The sequence below is a fragment of the Amphibalanus amphitrite genome, unplaced genomic scaffold (assembly GCF_019059575.1).
Source record: "Amphibalanus amphitrite isolate SeventyFive unplaced genomic scaffold, NRLGWU_Aamphi_draft 000043F_arrow, whole genome shotgun sequence".
Lineage (NCBI taxonomy): Eukaryota > Metazoa > Arthropoda > Thecostraca > Balanomorpha > Balanidae > Amphibalanus > Amphibalanus amphitrite.
In genome coordinates, this window is record NW_024881539.1 from 1,127,067 (window position 1) to 1,142,171 (window position 15,105).

Sequence of the window (15,105 nt, forward strand, 5' to 3'; positions counted from 1 at the left end):
TTCCACCGAATGCGTTTTCATCAGCCGTTTGAATAGCAATTAGACATGGTGAACTGAAGTACTCTGAGTCACCTCGAAATGTCAACTAAACGTTTCCACTTCAAAGCATCCTTATATCGTCCTGATCGAGGCTAAGATTGCGACTAGACCATCCGAAAGTGACCAGTCTGAAAGCCAATGAGCCGGATGTATTGTTCAGAGATCAACTTCGACATACAGCAACGGCATACCCGACAGTCCACGTATCGGTCCATGCATCAGAATAGTCATGGAAGGAACATATAAACATGCTGCTTGGCACAATAACAAATTCGCGCATACAGTCACACTCATGCATAAAGAGGCACATATGGAAATCGCAACATGATTGATTCCCATATTTTCTCTGTACCGCACACATCGGTCACACATTGTGTAGCCCTGCAGTACCACCGATCACATATCACGTCGGGATCTTGTTGTTCTTGATGAGGTCCACGAGCCGCTTGTTGATGTCGGCGCAGACGGCGATGGCCTGGTCGCGGATCGGCTCGTACTCGCCGAGCGCCCGTCGGTCGGCCGCCGTCTCTTGCAGCGCGAAATTGTTCCCCTCGATAGTGGCCAGTTTGCGCTCCAGCTGCGCCAGCGTCGAGAACGTTTCGTCGCTCTGCAACACGCAGCGGGGCGTAAGTACGCGACCGGCGACGTTTTAGTACGATGAGTTTCATCTCGAGTCATACCATCAATAACAGATGCTGCGTTAGGAGAAATCTAAGGCTCTTTGACACTTGAGTATGAAACGTTGGGTTGAATATAAACGTTAAATTCAAACTTATCACTTACATTTAGCTTGGACTGCATCTTCTTGTTCTGGTTTTCAGCCGTTTCGCACTCCGCCCGTGCTTCCTTAGTTTTCTCCGTCAACTGGACATGCTCTTGATGAAGTCCCGCCTGGCGAGCCTGCTCAAACAATATTGGGTATCAGCGGGTATCGTTTTATTTTTACGAGGCAGCGGATACGAGTACGTCTCGGAAAACATCTGATACTATGTGATTTACTGAACAAAAAAAGTAAATTACCTGACACTCCCTCTTAAATCCGTCCAAATCAGCGAACTTTGCGGCATCGTCCTTCATTCGTTTGATGCTGTTTTTCAGCGAGTCCATTTCAGAGTAGACTTGCATTTCGACTTCGTTCAAATGCTGCCATTCTTCACTGTCAGCGAGCCCTTGGTCCCTGTGGACGTGGCCGACGCCGACATTCGCTCAAACCAATGCAAATATATGCAACTCGTGAATACCAAATACGGGACACTGAGGACGTTGGTGACAATCCACAATATGTCTTCAGTATTCATGCCACCGTGACGGTGCGAATGCGAAAATATAACAACAGCCAAGCTGCCGGGTCCAATAAAACAGCCGATACATAAAGTGCGAAGGACGTACTCATAGTCATGAGTTATATAGCATACAATGTAAGCATGAGCCCACATCACAGCTAGAGTAGCTCTATGAATGTTGCATCAGATAGCTACAACAGTCATGGGGAAACATCAATATTTAGTCGCAAAGCTAATATATGTCTGTCTGATTAAGTACTCACGCATTTTGGTCGGTATCGGACTTGAGACCGGTGCTGATGCTCTGAAGCAGTTTGACAATCTCCAGCTCCGTCTGAAGCACCCTCCGTTCCTCGTCCGACTTCGCCTCACTGATCTGATTCATCAGTTTCTCAGTGTCTACCGAGTCCTGTCAGATATAAGAGGAGTACGTCAGTATTTGATCCGTGGTCGGCTTCGGCCCCGTGATCGGACTCAATCTATGGAAAACGAATAAAAATTATTTGCGTGAACAGCACCACATATATGTACTTCGGTCAGGTCCCTCTATATATGTAGGGGAAGAGAGGTCTGACACAACATGCTGATGGTTGGTTGTATGCCGGATATGTTCGAATCGATACTTAAAGTAAACAAGTCAGCAAAAAAAGACCGACACATTAAGTTCATGAGACGATCACGCATAATTCAGGAGCAAAGGTGCGTGCGGGGTATCTTCTGGCCGACCTCCACGGTATCAGGCTTACCTGTCGGGCCTGGGTCGCTGCAGGAGGGGCGTCATCGTCTCCCTCATCTTCATCATCCAGGTCGTCCAGCTCGTCGTTGGCGTTGGAGATGTCCTCGCAAAGAGCAGCCACTTTCCTGTCCATCGTAGCAATGGCGTCGTTGTTCTCCTTGACCTACACACACATACACGGAGGTGCCAGTGATATCAGATGAACCGTGAACTTTATAAACTATAAAGAGAACAAATTTGCTAAAAATGAAATTTAGAAGTAATTTTTTATTTGCAAGAGTTAAAAGCGTCCTGTTAGATTAAGCTTTGTTGAACCAAACAGTACGTACTGTATGTATAAGCGGCTGTGAGCTGTGTATGACTGTTCAGTTCAACGAATCGCCCAGTCGGGCAAGTTCGATTGAATGCGTCTCTGCGGGTTCTGAAATGGGTGACGCGGCGCCATGTGATCGATGGAAGATACGATTTCAGTCTTCATGGACAAACCTCTCTCAGAAGTCTCTCTCGCTCTTCGTCCGGAGTCTCTTGGCGATCTACTTGCTCCTGCAGCTCAGCCTTTTTCGCCTCTAGCTCCTCCAGCTTGTTGTACAAGGAGTAAGCCTCGGCCTTCATCTGCGGTAAACACGTGTTCGTTGGTCGATGATCTCGAAAACTAAGTACTAAAAGATAACCCGAAGATAAATTTTTGGCAGATACGTTTGCACCACATCCATCGCTAGCAACATAAATTATAATTTGGTGATTGATTACTCGGCTACCGGAAAAAATGTTGAGAGATATTTGCATGCGAATGAAATGCAGTAGAAGAAATCGGCTTAATTTATGACTTTACCGAAGAAGCGTTAATGATGTCCATGTTTTTTCTTATTTTCAGATCCTCATCGTCCATGAGCTTCGCAATCTTTTGGATCTCGGCTTCGGCGTTCGCTGTCTTCTTCTTCAATACTGCGAACTTCTCCTTCATTTTCTGAGACATTTCGTTGAACACCTTATCGATGACGGCTTGCTCCTGAGAATGTATTTATCGTTCAGTGGCAGCATGGGCGTCGATACACAACTCATAGTTCATTAGTAGGTAATAGAGCAAGGGGGCTTCGATGGTCAATAAAGTCAGTGCACGTGGGCTGAAAAATAAATATGTGCGAGTGCGATATGTTTATGTGCGAGTTAACACCTTACATAAGTAAGCCTACGTCACTACTTGATGTGACAAACAGTTCACTATTATTTTCACATCATAACCATTTAGGTACATAACCGCATCAGTGCTGAAATGAAAGACACACGAAGTCATCTTCAGATTCATATGAACCAGTAATCGCTATAAGAGAGGGACCACAGTAAAAGCACACCTTCTCTATATCTCTTTCAAGCTGCATCCCTTCATCTTCCTTCTGCTTTCTGGTTAGGTACAGACTGTCAACTTGCTTGCGATTCTTCTCGTTCTTCTCGTTCATTGCTGCCGTCTGTTCATCCACCACCTGTTTTTCCGAGTCCATGTTCATGATTTCCACTAGCGTGTTGTAGTCCGCCAACTCAGCCTGAATGCCTGTTCCGTCAGCAACGAAAAACAGTCAGCGTTTCGAGAAGTAAGAGATCAAAGCTGAAAAGCCAATGTCTCAACTCAACATGGTGAGCAAGAAAAGAACATGACGTAACATGGAGATAACTATAGTGAGAAAGAAAGGGGGAGCGAAAGGGGCAGATAAAACAAGATGAAATAAATGGGTTACTGGTCGGCCTCGGCATCAATAATAGCACTACCAGTCAAACGAAAGGTAATTCTTTAAAATAACATAACAAAGATAACTTGCCGCTCAGTTCGTTGGCCTTTTCCTTGGCGCGTGTGTCGTAGATGACGAAGTTCTCCTGGTCCTGTCCCATTTTGTCACACTCTGCAGCCATACGTCTTATTTCGGTCGTCATCTCCGTGATCTTGGTACGCAGCACTCCCATGAAGTAGGATTTGTCCATAACGGCCCGGTTACGACCTCCAGTGCCACCAGTCTTCAGACCAAGTCCTCCTCGTGTCATCGGTCTGCCTCCTTCTGCCTGATGACGGAAAACACATCGTTTAAAGCATCAACATGGGCAGAACATTGACACAAAATCGCCATAATCGGCACTGTCCCAGCACAAACAGCACAGTCGCTGGCCTTGCTTGGACTGTCATCGACCACCGCTATCTGAGCAAACACGTGAGTGAATAGCATGAATTGCCGCGCCGACTGAATGGCAACGAGAGACATCAATACGAGGATAAACGTCGGTGATAGATACGGTTACTTCGCAGTTCGCAGAGACTAGACAAGACGCAAATAATTCTTGTCTGCCACTTGGTACGATGGTTTGAACTTTTATGTATGTAAAACGGTATGTGTGAATCTAGTTCTTCGCTCATGCACTTTTTAGTGAATGTCAGGTAACGGTTCAGGTTGTTGGTGACCGTCACGCATTACGCACCCCTCCTCCGAAGCCCCCTCCTGCCGCTCGCTGGGCGCCAGTAGCCAGCCGCTGACCGGCGGTGGCCAGCCGACCAGCAGCCGTGCCCTGGCGGGCCTGCGTACTCGGACGCTGCGCCATCTGTCGGTCAAAAACAGCAAAGGTGACGACTCGGGACCAAAGTGCAATACGGGATAACGGTCAACGAAGAGCAATCGTTGTCGATTAAAATCAAAGAGACTTTTCGGCGAAGAATAAAGACAACGAAGTTAGTACACCGGCTTATGGACGTGATTAATCCTTAAATTTAATGCTGAGAAAACTAAAGAATGATAAGAACAGGAGCTGAGATGCAAGAGTCAACAGCCGATCACAACCACATAACTACCTATCCAATTAATGTGCACTGCCAGTGCACATGGTAGTTAATTATTTGGCTAAATCAATTTCTTAATTATATTAATTAATTTCGAGTAAAGTACTGAGTGAGTGTTGTAGGTGTGAACCTAGCTGCTTACCTCGGGTTAGCAGCTTCGCTTTTATGAAATACAAGCAACTGGCTTTTACATAAGACTTATGCAACATTCAGCGATTTAATGTGCTGTCTTCAATATATTTTTACGCTTACAATGCACAAATTAACAGAACAGAACAGCCCAGAGCTTCAGAGCCCGCGCCCCGCCGCTGAATGAAGACGCGTGGTTGCTAGGCAACAGACTCAGCTCTTTCAAGGTTGTTGAATTAGCACCTCCGCACGATTAAATTGCAGCTAAAAACAGCGTGCGACGAGTAAACGTGTTAATTGATCGGTTATGGGGTTATGGTCCATTCCAAACGTTAAAAGTGCGACTATGGCTAAAATATGAAAGTACTTGCTACCCACTTCCTACCTACCCACACAACTTGAAATGATTCATTTAACATTCGTCAACCATGGCATTGACATACAAAATATACGCTCCGAAGAGAATGCAAGGCATTTTAAAGACATTTTTAGAATTTAGAGTGGGCGCTTTGCACCCCGAAAATCTTACCCCAATATTCTGATAACGATCTACCAGTAACCCATTTAGCCATTACCAGTAACCCAGTAACCCATTAGCCCATCTTAGAATCGACAGTACACACAATCCGTCTCGCTGTGTCTCGTCTCGTCAGTCAAGCGTCGTGGCCGTGTCGCCTCGGGGGCTCAGAGTGACGCCTCGACCTCCGGCACTCCTGATGTAAACAAACAGAGCGTATCGCCCGGTCAGTCGTATGGCGGGGCCGCGGGTCACTGCTGTCCGCCCCTCTCCTCTCCCTGCCACGCCATGGGCGAGCACCAGCCTACCGACTGCCGTCCCCGCGCCCTCCGTCCGCCCCTGACACTCGCTGCCGGCCTGGACTTTGTCAGCCGACAGCCATCCCACCAACCATATGCCCACCTTCCGTCTGGTCTGCCCTCCATCTACCGTCCGTCCACCTGCCGTCCACCGTTCGTCCACCACCGTCCGTCCACCGTCCACCTCCGCTCTCCACCGGCCTCTGTGCTCCGTCCACCCCGGTCTACGCTTAGTCTACCCTCCGTATAGTTTGTCCACCTTTTGCGCATTGTCCGTCCTCTGCCCACACCCTCGGGCATGTCTCAAACTTTGCCGGTCGCTATATTCCGTCTACTCCCAGTTTTACCCTCCGTCTCTGCTTGCTCACTGTCCGCTTTCCGCTGGCTCTCCCGTCTATCCCAAGTCGGCCCTTTGCCGCCTCTCCTCTGTCCACTCTCGGTCCACTGCCCCTCCACCCTCGGTCCACCCTCGGTCCACCGTCCGTCCACGCTCTGTCCAACCTCCGTTCATTCTCGGTCCACCTTCCGTCCACTGTTTTTCCACCGCTCGCCCTCTGTCCACCCTCTTTCCACACTCCATCCACCCTCCGTCCACCATCCACATCCCGGGCCAGCCGACGACGTGACAGCAGGCCCAATCGAGGAATTAGCGCGGCCTGCCGGAAAACTAATCTTCCGTACGCGATGAGCACAAAGGTGACGGGCCGTGACACCACGACCACCGACGCCGCCTTGTCCGCCGCCGCCGGCCGGGGGGCGTCCAGGAGCGACGGCGGGGCGGCGGCGGGGTGGCAGCGGTCGCTCCTTCGGCGGACGGAGCTAGGCGGTCAGTGCCGCTCGGTGGCGACTGGGAGCCGGAGGGCTCGCCTGGGGGTGGAGCGTGTCGGGCGAGGAGAGTGGAGACGTGTGGTTGTGGGGAGTGGTAGGCGAGACGGTGATAAGAGCTGGACGGTAGGAGTGGAGGTGACAACGGACTGAGAGGTCAGATTGGTAGAGGTGAGTGAGGAATGTTTCCGTGTCGCACCATGACATATAACTTGCGGCAGACCGGGTGCGATGGCCGTAGTCGCTAGATACACGTACGAGTATTAACCCTAGAACGCCTAGGGGGGGTTGTATCAACCCCCCCCCTGAGGTTTTTTTCGAAGTGCACGCTAAACGGCTTGTCGTAGCGGGCTGAAATTTTCAATACCCTCTGGGGCAACCTTTGCGCATCTTTTGCCGAAAAAAATTGATCGGGTCATGTCAGGTCACGGAGTTATGACGTCATAAGAGGTACAGCCTCCGGCCGACAGTTACCAAACGTGTGCGCCGAATCCCTAGGTTTTCTGCCGGTGATACCCACATTGTTTGATGGATCATGATGACACTTCCCATGCATGTTGGGGCAAGCATTGGCTATCGTGTGGTGAAAGAAAATTGACTGGGTCAGGTCAGGTCACGGAGCTATGACGTCACAAGAGGAACAGCGTCCGGTACTATTTTTGAAAAGCGCCCGAACCACTATTTTGCTAATTCTTGTCACCTCAATGGGAATATGCAGCAATATTAGCTTCTACAGGGAGCAAATGGACCTCCCAAATCCAAAAATACAATCAGATTTCAAAAATTTAAATTTTGATTTTTCGAATTTCTGCCGCCGACTGTGACCTTGCCGACTTCCGGCGCTCCCAACGCGCCATTTTTAGAGCTAGGGAAACGAAATACATACCAAACGATAGAGAATTGATCAAGGAACACGATAGTGAAGGTTTCAAGTCGATATCTTCCACCGTTTTGCCGCAATCGCCGCGGAAAGTTGAAAAAGTTTGATTTTTTCGGAAAATTTGACCTTTGACCGGTCATAAGTAGGTCAAATGTTGACCTAGGACCAAAAAATATACCACCAATCGCGAGATCTCGTTGAGAGCAATCCGTTGGTTTTTTCCGCTAAGCTCTACGACCTTCCGTTTCGAAACGCCAGGGGGGAACAACCCCCCCCCCCTGGTCGTTCGTGTTATGAGAAATGGCCTGGTCGTGCGAGGGTTAATATTTAAAACGTTTTGTAGAAGCGAAAGTTTTTGGTTGAGTTTTAGCACATATAATCGTTATCTAACTAGTAACTACGGATACTTACCAAGCGATGTATTATTCCGGGTCGTGCTCTCTGCCCATCTGCAGAGGACGGCTTGCTCTGATACCGGGACAGAACGCCCATTTTAACTTCCTTCGTCTCTTCCTTTTAGTGAATTTTCTGTAAATGAGTCATTCATTTTGTCAGCCGTGTTATGGAAACAAGTGTTCATCCGTGGGATAAGCATGCACAAAGTTGTGCGTTGTTGTCCAATATCCATTAATTTGCGAACCGGAACAATCACGAACTTTAAACGTTTATAAATGGGGCAAGTCCTGCAACACTATATGGATTAGCATATAACGACTTATGGTCCAAACTCTCTGCAGTGTCCAGATATGACTGAGATGGTGCGAGCATGCGACTCGCTGCGGTGTTTAGTGCGATGAGCAGTGATGTCAGTCGGCCCACAAATAGTGGTCTGTTTATTAGACAGTCGGCAGTGTTTCTGCGGGAGTCGAGAGCTCACTGCGCTGGGGACCCACGGCTGTCGTGATACCGGCTCTCGGCTCATCCTTCTCGGAGGTCGTCCTCTATCGCGATATAAGACGGATACTTGAAAAAGTCAATCGTCAGACATCGCCGTAGGCCAGTGTTTCAGAGTATAGCTATGCCGTAGGGCGTAGGTATCTCATTAGGCATTGATGTTAATCTTTCCTATTTTCTTATGAGAATATTTAGGTATTTACACGCAATGATAATCATTGCTAATGCCTAAAGTATACACGTAAAATTGAAAGCGTATGTTCCTGCTCATTTTTATATGTCTCGTCCCTTTAGAGAGTTCCGTTAGGATAAAGTACTAAACTTAGAGAAGTTCTGAGAACATTCATGTGAATGAACACGGATACCAAGATACATGAACCTGAGCCTGGCATTAAACCGACCTCGGTGGTGCATTGGTTCTTTGGTGGACAGCTCGGGCGATTCGTTTGTGACTTGCGTGATGCTCGTTTCGAGTTCTTTTGTCTATCGCTGGCTCACCGTTTACTTTTAAGCTTAACGGGAATGAATGTATTATGTAAACGGTCAGTTGCACGCGTCTGCACTGAGCTGCGCCGGTCGTGACCTCGTTAATCAGTGACCTCGTTATGCATATCTCAGCGACTGAATCGAGCAGCTTTCAGCCTAAGCATATCGGTAATATTCCAGGCTGCCAGTGCCGGCCATTGGCCATTGCGACTTATGTGATAAGTGTACGTGAGTCCTGTTTGATGGCTGCCCAGTAAACTTAATACCACTACGTGCGACTTGGCCGAAAACATTTGTTTTCACGACCTCGGTCCTTGTTTATTTTCCTCCTTGCTTACCGGCTAAGGCCCGGGTGGAAAATTCAGCAAGGACAGCAACCATGAAACCTTAACCCGGCAGGCGGTGGGCCTACCAGCCACCTTCCGCGCGGTGGGGGGGGGGGGGCATTTTTTTGCCCCCCCCCCCTATCTCCGAAACTACTGGACGGATCCGGAAAATTCAAACGGCGTTCGATAGCCCTGTCAAATTTGTCGAAGGAAACCAAATTCCATTGACCTCGGGGTCACCGATGACGTCACAGGTCAGGTCAAAGATAAAATGTTTCACCGTTCACAGGGCTTCTAGGGAAAGCGCTATAACACCGAGTAAAACGCATTTTGTCGAAAATCAGCGATAAGGCGTCAGTTGTCTAGTACATATGTTGCTATTAACCCTCGCCCGTAAACGGCGATCTGCCACCTTCGCCCATGCAGGGGGGGGGGGGTTGGTGCGACCCCCCCCCTTGGCGTTTGAAAACGGAGCGTCGTAGAGCTTAGCGGAAAAGACCAACGGATTGCTCTCGCCGAGATCTCGCGATTGGTGGTATATTTTTTGGTCCTAGGTCAACATTTGACCTACTTTTGACCGGTCAAAGGTCAAATTTTCGGAAAAATAGACTTTTTCAAATTTTCCGCGGCGATTGCGGCAAAACGGTGGGAGATATCGACTTGAAACCTTCACTATCGTGTTCCTTGATCAATTCTCTATCGTTTGGTATGTATTTCGTTTCCCTAGCTCTAAAAATGGCGCGTTGAGAGCGCCGGAAGTCGGCAAGGTCACAGTCGGCGGCAGAAATTCGAAAAATCAAAATTTAAATTTTTGAAATCTGATTGTGTTTTTGGATTTGGGATGTCCATTTGCTCCCTATAGAAGCTAATATTGCTGCATATTCCCATTGAGGTGACAAGAATTAGCAAAATAGTGGTTCGGACGCTTTTCAAAAATAGTACCGGACGCTGTTCCTCTTGTGACGTCATAGCTCCGTGACCTGACCTGACCCGGTCAAGTTTCTTATACCATATGATAGCCAATACTTGCCCCAACATGCATGGGAAGTTTCATCACGATCCATCAACCGATGTCCGTACCACCGGCAGGAAACCTCGGGCGTTGGCACTCAGTTTGTGAAAATCCGGCCGGAGGCTGTTCCCTTTGTGACGTCATAACTCCGTGACCTGACATGACCCGGTCAAATTTTTTTATCAAAAGATGCGCAAGGTTTGCTCCATAAGGTACTCAAAATTTGGCGGCGCTGCGCGCCGCCGTTTTTGCACTATTTCCGAAAAAACTCAGGGGGGGGTTGCACCAACCCCCCCCCTACATGGGCGAGGGTTAAAGGTCACTGGTCATACCAGGTCAGGTGACAGGTCAGGTCACCAAAGGTCACCAAGGGTCACCACATGAGCCCAACTTTACTAAGGTTATGTGATGCATGTTTTATGACCAGTTTTTCATTTCCAACTCAATGGTGTTAGTTATAAGACCATCAGGTACGGTTGAGGTCACTTTCTGGTGGAGGTCAGGTCAAGGTCAGGTAAAAAAGGTCAAATTTCAAAGTTGATATTTTTGCATAAAATGGGTATCGATTCGATGCAGCTCGTAACGGGGAGTCTAATGTTGGTCTTTGTTTTGCGCTACGAGGTCTGGAATTGCTACAAATCGAGTTTGAAAATTTGACGTCATCAATTTTGAACAGATTTTTCGCTATAACTTGGCCAAAAAAAGAGGTATCGATCTCAAAGTTGGTATGTAGATAGAAGGCGGTAGGGACTATCACATATATTCCGGTTTTTTCGAAATTCAAAAAAAAATGATTTTTTGGCTATTATATTCAAAAATCTATTTTTTGATTTTTTGGGGGTCAAAATCCAAAAAAATCGAAAAACCGAAATAGCAGTTTTGTGGGCCTTTTAATTCCACACCTTTTATGTCGAAAACGTTTTTCTGTATCTCTAAAGCTGTAGGCCTGACAGCTCTTCCCGCGAAACCTTTTTTTGGGTCGAAAATGGCAAAAATGACGTCACTCTGACGTCATTAGCGGCCAACCTATAATAGCCTTTGGAAAAAAAATTGGTCACCATGTGCGCTAGCTGCTCCCGGGAGGGTACTGAAAGTTTGGTGACGATCGGCGCAGCGGTTCTCGAGATATATTGAAAAAACTAAGGGGGGGGGGGCAAAAAATGCCCCCCACCACCGAAGGTTTACCCTCGCCGGCACAGGCCATTTTGAGTCCTTCGACGGCACAAGGGGGTTGGTACGACCCCCCCTCGCGTTTGGCCCCTGATGGAGCTATAGAGCTTCGCGAAAAAAAACTAGCGTGTTGCCCGTCACGAGACGAAGCCAATGATACCCAATTTTAAGGTCCTAGGTCATCGGTTGACCTTCCAGGTCAGGTCAATGACCCAAAATCGGGAATATTGGGACCTGTTAGAAACTCGTAAAGCATGGCTGCTAAGGGGTTTTCCGGGGTGCTGATCACGAATATCGTGTTAGTTTTGATCACAGATGATGTCGTTAAGCGTTTAGACCAGGTCGGGTCAGGTCAGGTCAGGTCAACCGGTAGGGGTCGTGACGGGTATTCGTAATACGTGTCAACCGCCTCTGACAGCTTCGTAACATGTTACGAAGGCACCAAAACTACTTCGTAAATGTTCAAATGGTTGCTAAATTCGAATTCAGCTCCAAAAACTAGCCTAGAAACATGTAAAACTCGAAAAAGTGAACCGAGGTCACCAAAGGTCAATGACCTGACCTGTCCTTCGGGTGACCTTGACACCCACCCTTTTGTATAGGAGCAACATCAAATCACATGTTTGAATGTTTGAAACTACGAAAAGCTTGCAAACGCGCGGCTAATGCGAGCCGACATACGCCGAATCGCGATTTCGGCCAAACATGGTCACGGAAAAGAGGTCACAGGTCAAAGGTCATTGGGGTCAGGGTCATGAAATTTTGAGGGTAGGTGTAAAATGATCAATGCGAGGGTACTGAAAGTTTCGTCGCGATCGGCCGCTTTTCACGCGAGTTATTCGCGAAAAACCTTAGGGGGGTTGCATCACCCCCCCCCCCCCCCCTCCTGTGCCGGCGAGGGTTAAAGGGGTAGACGGATAATAAACAACAAAAAAGGCACAAATGACGCTTCTCCTTCTGACATCGTAAAAGGTTACTTAAGCTGTTTTGATCATGTGTCAAGTCAAGCATAATGCCATCTTTTCGAGAGCACATACATGATGGCATCGGTACCTACCTCGGATGTATAAAGCACATCCGAGTGTATTGTACTAAGAGCTGAATTAAATTTTAGTGCAACATGCTTAGGCAACAGGGGCCGGGCCAGTGGCCAGGTCAAAGCTATCTTTGGTTACGGATTCGATAAGGTCATATGTGATGATTTAGTCCCGAGCTGTGGTCTGATCATTAGACTGAACTATTCATATGACTTTTATTTATCTGATCGATTCAATGAACGTCGAACGATTTATGTATGCTGATCGCTAAAAGTGTCAGCACAGACCCTTCGCCTCTCGGTTATAGTTTAACAACTGCTCCTGCAGCTGTTGCCAATTTTAACCTCTCGTTTCCTCAGCTCCCTCGGAGCCCCGAGATGCAACGAATCAAGACGTTATTGTCGACATTTCATGCATTCTGAGCTCCTGAGTGCGAGACATTCCGGACTGATTTGAATAATTTTCCGGCAGATTCCCCGAGAGTGGAGGGAGAGAGGAGACATCTGGGGTGGTGCGCGTCCGTCGGTCCACCGGCTCGAGCCCTCTCGGGTGACCGGGAGCGGTGCAGGTGGTGAAACAGCACCATGGCGTGCTCGTCACTGGTGCCACTGGTGCTGCTTCTGCTGGTGCTAGAGCGTCAACTGTCGGACGCCACCAACACAATCACAATCGGTAAGTGGGCGGTCAGCTGAAAATATCGCAATAATAAACTGCTAGATGTTCTTTGTTTTTGCCTATAGTCAAACTGTGAGTTTGCTCACATATTTTTGCTAGCTGTTCATTCCAGGATATTCCTTTCCTTGTAATTACTTAATTCATCGCGCTTTTCCATTGTTTCTTTCAAGCTTCCAATGACTCCGATCTTCTACATCTTCTATGTAGCGACAGTCGCCAGTCGCCGCCCCACTCCGGTCCCTCCTGCTATACCCTTCCCGTCCATCTGACGCCACCTCATCAAGTGCCATCCACGTCCAGTGCCGTCTCTGCCGACCACCATCGACGGGGCGTGACAATATCCTCCCCTCCGCCCCTCCCCGTCCGCTCCATGCCGCGTCGACGTCGTGGTTCGGCCGCAGGGACCGAGTGTCGAGGACGGCGGGCGGGACGGGTGCCTCAGGGGTCCGACTGCTGAATGATCCATGGATATAGCGGCGAGACAAGTAGGGCAGAGACGGCCTTGGCACTGGCCCTAAGCTATTGACCATGACAGGGGGAGGATAGAATCGTCCACTGTCCCCAATCCGTCCCATATTGTGTATGGAAGAGGCGAGGTGAGGTCGGAGGTCGTGATCACCCAATATTTACACCTCAATGCCCCATTCTCCAAGAAAGGGGAAACGGGTCGGGAATTTCCCTTTGATCCTGTCTTATCTAATGTAGCAAAGGGAGAGCTGATCAAAGTGTTGACTACTCTTTAAGGGTACAGCTTTCTGTTTTCGTTCGGAGTTGCAACTGTAAAACGTAGGTATAGCACAGTTTCAATCTGAAGCCACAAACGTGTCAACCCAGCTTCAGCTCAAGCTTCTAACTCTCCTCCTCGGTCCTTTTCCAGAACTATGTAAGCCCAGTGAAATCCTCTTTTATTGGCGCGCTCAAATGAGACAGTAAAGGCGGATAAGTCGGCCACAACAGAGAAAGCAACTGTCCTCTTATTTGTTCTCCCTTATTGGACTCGTCTCTTCGCGACTACAGATGTGAAGCTTTTTCTCATCACACCGCACACCATATTATCCCAAATCCCCAGCCGTCGCCATTCCGATCGGGAACCGTCTTCTCTGGTCGTCGCAATTCAGCGCAGGTCGTGCCGGACCCAGAGGGCCGATAATTCGGCGTGAAGAAGTGGTCGTCCTCGCTTCGTTAGTGGCGAGCGACGCTGACGGCCGCCGCCGCCGACGACGACGGAAACGGCCCGCCGGCCGGACCCGTCGCCGTCGGCGGGAAATCTGGGGAGCGGGCCGGGGCTGAGGAGAGACGAGACGGCAGGAGGAGAGAAATCGGGGAAGGCAGATAATAAAATGGGACGGCGAATGAAGTCGAGAAAGAAAAAGAAGATAAATTGGGGAAGAAAGTTCGAAAAAATGGACTTAAAGAATACCTACGTAGACACATTATGCTTCTTTAGACATGATTAAATATAAATAAATAAACACGCGATATAAAGACACGATAAATAAACAATAATGATGAATGTATTTTCATTCACGCTTCCAGATAACTAAAGCGACCCCGTCATCCTGACTTGTTAAGTGGATACCAGAACAACGTTGAACAATCCGTGCAAACAAAACGTTCGCTTGAACGAAACGCTTTTCAACTATTAAAGAAGTGCGCTGCAGACCGGCGATCTGCAGAGCGAACGTCAGCAGCATTTTGGTGTAGCTTCAGTGTCGAGTATCATCCCATTTTCGAGGGCTGGCTGCGGCTCGGCAGCTGCCCCAGGATTCCCAGGACTGTCATCGTGCCGGTCGGGCTCAACGGCCGTAGCTTGACGGTCGGGGCTCGGTCGGCTGACCGGTCGCGGCTCGGCAGGTCGGTCACCATTCGTTACAGCAGCTCGGTCACCATTCGTTACAGCCGTCAGCACCAGAAGTCCGGGTCGCGCATCAACACTACACAAAACTTTTTGCCGGCGGCCGGGCGGCCGGGCCGACACC

At 48.7% G+C, this 15,105-nt stretch overlaps 2 protein-coding genes across 3 annotated transcripts in view; one reads left to right on the forward strand and one right to left on the reverse strand.

The window, feature by feature from the left end:
• Window positions 1–168: 168 nt before the first annotated feature.
• On the reverse strand, window positions 169–8,049 carry LOC122377370 (intraflagellar transport protein 74 homolog). 2 transcript variants are annotated; one of them, XM_043357311.1, is made up of 11 exons: window positions 7,938–8,049; window positions 4,522–4,641; window positions 3,873–4,110; window positions 3,411–3,607; window positions 2,891–3,067; window positions 2,545–2,670; window positions 2,069–2,221; window positions 1,586–1,731; window positions 1,060–1,216; window positions 823–939; window positions 169–646 (listed from the first exon to the last, which is right to left on the reverse strand). In XM_043357311.1, the coding sequence occupies exons 1-11, from the start codon at window positions 8,016–8,018 to the stop codon at window positions 443–445; spliced, it is 1,716 nt and encodes a 571-aa protein (XP_043213246.1). In that variant the 5' UTR covers window positions 8,019–8,049; the 3' UTR covers window positions 169–442. The 2 variants fall into 2 exon arrangements, with proteins under 2 accessions (XP_043213246.1, XP_043213247.1); XM_043357312.1 differs by lacking the exon at window positions 7,938–8,049 and adding an exon at window positions 5,019–5,198.
• Window positions 6,542–15,105, forward strand: part of LOC122377369 (glutamate receptor ionotropic, kainate 2-like) — a 30,058-nt gene continuing 21,494 nt past the window's right edge. Inside the window, exons 1-2 of the mRNA XM_043357310.1 lie at window positions 6,542–6,817; window positions 12,923–13,123. Coding sequence (XP_043213245.1) covers window positions 13,036–13,123 — 88 coding nt within the window. The 5' untranslated portion in view covers window positions 6,542–6,817; window positions 12,923–13,035. The remainder of the gene's footprint in view (window positions 6,818–12,922; window positions 13,124–15,105) is intronic.

Bases quoted from the DNA above. Each gene is read 5' to 3' on its own strand.
- LOC122377370 (XM_043357311.1), bottom strand. From the start codon at position 8,018: ATGGGCGTTCTGTCCCGGTATCAGAGCAAGCCGTCCTCTGCAGATGGG. The intron at 3,608-3,872 runs GCAAGTTATCTT...CTGACGGAACAG, and splicing joins AAAGGCCAACGAACTGAGCG to GCATTCAGGCTGAGTTGGCG. The intron at 2,222-2,544 runs GTTTGTCCATGA...ATGTGTGTGTAG, and splicing joins GAGAGAGACTTCTGAGAGAG to GTCAAGGAGAACAACGACGC.